At 43.5% G+C, this 6,808-nt stretch overlaps 1 protein-coding gene across 1 annotated transcript in view; it reads right to left on the reverse strand.

The window, feature by feature from the left end:
* The window catches only part of LOC105514250 (gastrokine-3-like), an 11,269-nt gene extending 5,301 nt beyond the window's left edge, over positions 1 to 5,968 (reverse strand). The window contains 5 exon segments of the mRNA XM_011945514.1: positions 1,337 to 1,525; positions 2,534 to 2,641; positions 4,331 to 4,465; positions 4,647 to 4,700; positions 5,957 to 5,968. Coding sequence (XP_011800904.1) covers positions 1,337 to 1,525; positions 2,534 to 2,641; positions 4,331 to 4,465; positions 4,647 to 4,700; positions 5,957 to 5,968 — 498 coding nt within the window.
* Positions 5,969 to 6,808: the final 840 nt, after the last annotated feature.

Raw genomic sequence — 6,808 nt, forward strand, 5'->3', positions numbered from 1 at the left:
TTTAACTGGGGGCATTTAGCTCATTTACATTTAAGGTTAATATTGTTATGTATGAATTTGATCCTGTCATTATGATGTTAGCTGGTTATTTTGTCCGTTAGTTGATGCAGTTTCTTCCTAGCATCAATGGTCTTTACAGCTTGGCATGTCTTTGCAATGACTGGTACTGGTTGTTCCCTTCCATGTTTAGTGGTTCCTTCAGGATCTCTTGAAAGGTAGGCCTGGTGGTGACACAATCTCTCAGCATTTGCTTGTCTGTAAATGATTTTATTTCTCCTTCACTTACGAAGCTTAGTTTGGCTGGATATGAAATTCTGAGTTGAAAATTCTTTTCTTTAAGAATGTTGAATATTGGCCCCCACTTTCTTCTGACTTGTAGAGTTTCTGCCAAGAAATCCACTGTTAGTCTGATGGGCTTGCCTTTGTGGGTAACATGACCTTTCTCTCCGGCTGCCCTTAGCATTTTTTCCTTCATTTCAACTTTCGTGAATCTGACAATTATATGTCTTGGGGTTGCTCTTCTTGAGGAGTATCTTTGTAGTGTTCTCTGTATTTCCTGAATTTGAATGTTGGCCTGCCTTGCTAGGTTGGGGAAGTTCTCCTGGATAATATCCTGAAGAGTGTTTTCCAGCTTGGTTCCATTCTCCCCATCACTTTCAGGTATACCGTTTCAGTAGGCAGAGGAGAAAGGATGATCCTTGATCATCCTTCTGAACCCCAGCCCCTCAAGTTCTCCCTGTTTTCCTGCTGGATCTTCCTGTTATGAAGAAACCTTGTTCATTGGGTTAACTTATATTAAGATGTAAATGACTGGCAGCAGCCTAATGGGAAGTGGTTATTGACTATCTGGACTAGAAAGTGGCTCTTCAAGTCTTGTCTAGTAGTTTTCCCAACTGGTTACCATTGCTCCCCGACCACATCCCTAGCAGGAGTGCCAGCCACTGAGATGTTCCTTTTCCAGAGTGATCTATAACTATTAGAGTTTTGCCTTCCAACCTCTGGGCAGCTGGCAGAAGAGGAAACTGGAAATCCTAAAGCAATGAGACTCTAATGATGGGATGCTGGACACGGTGTTGCTTGGGCAGGGGGCGATAAGACTTTGGGTCAAGCGAGGATATCTACCCACTGTCAAATCCCACTGATGAGATAACTGAACTTAACCTCCCGATAAAGCTAAGTTAGCTCCCCATTCTCAACAAGCCCCGCTCTCAGGAAATCATCTCTGCAACCAGAGGCAAATACATCCTAGGCCCCATTGTTTTTATATCCAGTAACAAATAAATAGAACAAACCCAACAACTGTTATTAGAATTTGTCAATGACCTAAAATTCATACTGTGCCTTTTGACTCACCCATGGTCTTGGCCTTGGTTGCTAACACACCTTCTTTTTGCTGCCGGGCAAAGGAGGTGGGGTCATCTCTGCACATGGCTTTAATGGGCATTCCATACTGTGCTAAGTTCTTGACCTAGCTGGGTAAAACAGTGTGGGTCAGGCCGCAAGTAGATGGGTAATGCTTAAAAGCCTGGTAGGGGTGACACATCAAAATGATGAGACAACATTTGTGGGTGGCACAGCAGACAGGACAAAAAGGATCTGAGACCCTGGCCCATGAGTAAGTGGAGGCAGTGCATGGGGTGATAAAATTGACCAGAATAGCTCTGAACCTTGAAGTCTCTAACAGCAATATCCTCTCTGGCCACAAGGTGATGACATTACTCCAGAAAAATCTGCCTGTGCATTCAGGTGACTTTTCCTGTCCATTCCTTTCACCCTTTTAAACTTAAGAATTCATTTGGTCTTTAATGCTTTCTCATCTCTAATGAAAATATAGAATGCTTTAATTTTTTTGTTGCATTATATTATGTTTTTGCTTGTTAAATCGGATGGGATACTTTCAGCTTTTCTCTTAAAAAGATTGATAAGTTGCCTTATTTTTATGTGACCTGAAGTGTATCTTTTTTACCCCCCAGAGAGTCAGCACCTCCTGCCATGGATATCAGTGTTGGCCAAGTGTGCTGTGCAGGCTACTTAAGCAAATGACAGCAGATTTCAATGACTTGCCCAGGACCACCTGCTGGTTTTTAACTTACTGGACTACTTTTGTCATTTAAGAAGCTGAGGGGAAGAGAGCGTCAGCAGTCCTGGGCTTATTTTCAACTGAAGAGAGTATGTGTGGATATGTTTAGGGGGTAGGCAGAAGAGAAAGAAGGTAGGGGAATGTGAATATTCTATCAATTCACTCTGGTATTTGCATTCAACAATTTATATTCACTAACATGTAGCTCAAACCCTTCTGGAATTCGTCAAAATGAGATCACCGCATAGAACTGTTATTTGATTAAATTATGACTTGACTTGAATGAGCCATCAACTGCACCTGGAGTCCTCGGTATGCTGGTAGAATTTCATGGGCCTTAAGAACAAGCTTGACCCAAGTCTCTCCGTGGGCACAGCCTTGTCCTAGGAGGTTGGATGCAGAGTTGGAAAACACCAAACTAAAAGGGAACCACAGTGAACCGGCCTCACTTACCTGCTTGTCCAGGGCCTTGCTAATGTCATCCAAACTTGGGAAGACCACTTGGTCCATCTTGGCCAGAGCACAGGCCATCTTGTTAAATAGGTTAGCCGCCAACAGGGCCTTAAAGCAGCACAGCAGAAACATGTCATTCCTGCAGTCACAATATCAATGGACATCCACTCTCTATCAGTGTGGCATGACTGCTCTTCTGACTGTGATGTACAGCACCCAGCAGAGTGCCACTCTGGGCACCAGAAAAACGCCAGCATCAGGACTGCTGACACGTGCAGAGCCCTGCTACTCCAGGGCTTTTGGCACTGTCCCGTGATGTGGGTGAGGAAAGGAATATCTCAGGCCATTCTGCACACAATGAATGGACAGGTGGGATGGGAGGGATAGGGAGTTAGATCTAATAATAAGGCTGACTTGCAGGTCCTGTTCTGCCACTTAGCAACCATCATGGTCCTCAGTGGGCTCCACAATCCTCTGTTTTTTCATCTGAAAGCAGAAATAATGATAGCCCCTCTCCCACAGGGGTGCTGTGAAGATGACAGGAGAAACTCACTGAGCTTGTGAGGGCACTGTGAAAATTACGGAGTGCTCTCTGAACGTACGAGGTTGTCAGGAAACTTGGGCCAGGCCCTCTAGACTCAGATTCTAGCCCTGGGTCTGCCACTGACTCCATGAGTCCCTGGGCCTTTCATCTGGCCTCTCACAGCCTGGAGTAGAGCAGTGGTTCTCCAGCTGTGTCTGACTGAGCCTAAGGTTCGCCTGCCAGAGTAGTTCTGGCTTCTTCTCCAGCCAGAGTAGTTCTGGCTTCTGTTCCATGTCATAGACTACCATGGAATACTTTTGTTTGAAGAAAAGTCTCCATGGCATAGAGCAGAGTTAAAAATCACTTGCCTGTGTAGACTGTGTGCCCTCTAGCAGGATTCAGGGGACATTACCTTCAGGAAATCAGGAGTGGGTTAGGTGACTAGCGAGGAAAGGGGTCAGGGAAGGGAGCACAGCAGATACAGGCTGGAGCAGAGAGAAAGCCTGTGCCTGAGGTGCCTGTCCTGAGATGTCCAGAGTGATGGAGGGGATGTCATGGATGTGAGTGGGGGTGGGGCCAGATGGGAGAGGGCGGGGCCAGATGGGACAGGGCCCTGCCAGACAGAACAAGGAGTGTGTGCTTCTACTTCAGTTAACTCTTCAGAATCCTGCCAGGTAGAAATGGTACCTATTGGTGCTGATTTGCAGATGGGGAAACTGAGACACACAAAGGCTGAGTGATGTCCCCGGGGTTATAGTGCTTTTCTTTCAGAGAGCCAGGCCAAGCACACAGATGGAGCCTTCTCAATATTGTGTCTTTCTTCTAGGTCTTACCATCGAAAGTGATGGGCAAGTTGCAGTCAGATTTCTAAAACTGAAAATATATCATTCTTTTTCTTAGGAAATTAGCATTAAAATCAGGAGTCAAGACAGAATAACTTCTACAGCACGTATCAGTTACAAGACATGGAGGCTTCTGAGATCAGAGACCTTCAGTGGACGTGTGAAGTCAACACCTCACAGGAACATAGGGGATGTAGGATCCCTATACACCAGCTGGAATTCCCCGTATATTTTTTGGCTCAAAAAGAAGTCACTGCAACTGCAGGAAAGCTGTGCAGGTAAGCTGTTCCCTTACCTAATAATGTGCATGTCCATCAAGGACCTAAACCTAGAGAAGGCAAATGTCCTCTCTTCTCTGGAAAAGCACAAGGCTACGTTTTGGACCAGACATGGCTTTCTTTCACATTGTAATGAATGAGTTTCTCATCTTACATTCTTGTAGTCTAGGATTCCATCCCACTCACTGAAAGTATTGTTGTCTCAGATGCTGACCATACCTTGAAAGGCACTGACATGGATAATTTGAGTCCCAACAGATCCATTAAGAGGATGGTTGTCACGGATGTTCTGGAGAAAACCAAGCAACAATGAGAAAAGTTGAAATTTCAGAGTTCCTACTTTGCCCATGCCTTGCAGGTTTTAGAGGTACCCACAGGAAATTTGAGGAGGTTGCCCTTAATTATCACTTTTTTAAATGCTTCTGCTAAAGGAGGACTAGACAGGTTGAACTCTCTCCATCCTTACTCACTATCACGGCCAGGGATGGGGTTAGGAAGAAGACCACAAGGATAGAAGATGCAAACTGAAATGGAAACAAATATCAGGGCATTTTTGCCTTAGCTTCGGGTGAACTCAGAGTCCAGAGCCCCAAGCCCTGCTGGGGCTGGAGCCTTCTTTAAATGATCTCTAACTCCCGTCATCTTTCATGGCATGGGGGACCCAGTGTATCAGGAGACTGTCACTCAGTATGGTTGATATGCTGGCTACTCAGGAGACAAAGCTTTATATAGTTCAGTCAAGGATACCTTTTGCTTCACTCTACACGTATTGCTAATCACTGGGCTAAATATTAGGCAGCCTGCCCAGCCACTTGATGCACACCCGGGGAAGGAGCATCTCAGGCCAAATCATAAAATAAGTGATGAGAACTCAGTTTCTCAGTCTTCATTTTCTGCACTTCCCCTCTCTTTCCAAGCATTTGAGACTCCCTCTATGCCCTCTCTGGAAACTGATATCCTCCTGATTTCCTTTCCTCTAGATTCTCCACTTTGCCTGAGAATAAAAGACCATGAGCCACTTATTTGCACTTTATTTTGATATAGATTATGCTAATTAAATGTGACTAATTATTGGAATATTTGCAGTTAATAATTTCTTCTCAGTGTAGCCTACCTTGCTTGTTGAGGGAATTTTAATCATCAGAGAGTAAGTCAGAGAGAATTGGTGGGAGCAGAAACGGGACACGGTGAGAAAGTGCACAATGAATGTTTCCCTACGTTCCATCCTCATCCTCATCTGGTCTACTGAAGGCTCAGGAACTCCCTTTCTCCCCCACCCCACAATATACCACACAATATCCCACATGTAACGAAAGCAAACAAAGGTGAGATACATATACAAAAGAAAAGAAAACAGCTACTCTATGAATAATCATCATGATACTGCAAGGCTAATAGAGGAAATATATGAGCTGCAAATAGCAACACTATGTTATGAAACTGTTAGGGTTGGTATATATTAAATATGTCTGAAACTTTCCTTCACTGGAAATTTGTAAATAAGACAAGTCTAGGAAGAGAGGACCCTAAAATATGAATATCTACGTAACCCCCAAGGATTCTGGACCTTTAAGATCTTAGTTATTACCTCCTTTGGGAGAGACTCTTTGTTCAGACATTCCAAAACAGAGAGGCTATGTTTTTTCGAATTAATATTTGAAAATTCTAAATTCTACTTGAGTTTAATTTGAAAAGTCCATGGGGATAAAAGAACTTCTCCCTGGCTATTTTGGTTCTGAGAACATAATCACCTACGTTTGAAATTAGAAAATATACTTACAAGATGTTTCATGGTATCGCATGCCCCATGCAACAGCATGCATAGGAGAATTTTCCGTGTCCCATTTATTTTCTAAATCTGGTTTATCTAGTCCTATGCCTTTCAACTATTGCCATGATAAGGGGTTCTGGGTAGTTTCCTATGATCTGGATACCATTTAGGGAGGAAAAAAGGCAAGTTTATGTAATCACAGTTATTGCTTTTCTTTAACTACATCTGAGTATTTCTTTACCCTGATACCAAGGTAAACATTGGTTCCAAGGTAAACATGGCATATGAGCAAGTCTTTGTGGGCTGGTATGCCCATGACCTTAGCAACTAAGGTGAACATTGCAAACATTGTCTCACAAAATGGTTCTGATATAAAAATCAATGAGCTCACTGTTTCTACTTCTCAATTCCCTGAAAGTGTTTTTACTAACAGTGTGGGTGATTGAGACAAACCTCATGAAACCAAAATAGACAGCCTGCACTACACAATTAGACCGATTGAAAAGCAATCTGGTCTCGCTCTTCATCCAAACCAAAAATCATGTGGTTGGTCCTGCGCTGCCCTCTGTCTACCCACCAAGCTGACCTAATTTCACTTCTTCAAACATCCACCCTGGTGGACTTTCCTGATGTCCTGATATTTTGCTCCTGCTACATGGTTTGTTTCTCTCCTCTGACCTCTTATTTCAGGGCACGTTTTTCCATAAAGAACATTTTGACCAGCCCTGGAAGTCCTGAGACATAGGAAAATATTGCCTTCATATAATAAGTCAAGAATCAATTCAGGTCTTTTCATACATTATCTGTTTTTTTTTTTTTTTTCCTCAAGCTCTGACTGGTGGTGGCCCAGCTAACTGGATC

Source organism: Colobus angolensis, unplaced genomic scaffold (assembly GCF_000951035.1).
Source record: "Colobus angolensis palliatus isolate OR3802 unplaced genomic scaffold, Cang.pa_1.0 Scaffold24, whole genome shotgun sequence".
NCBI lineage: Eukaryota > Metazoa > Chordata > Mammalia > Primates > Cercopithecidae > Colobus > Colobus angolensis.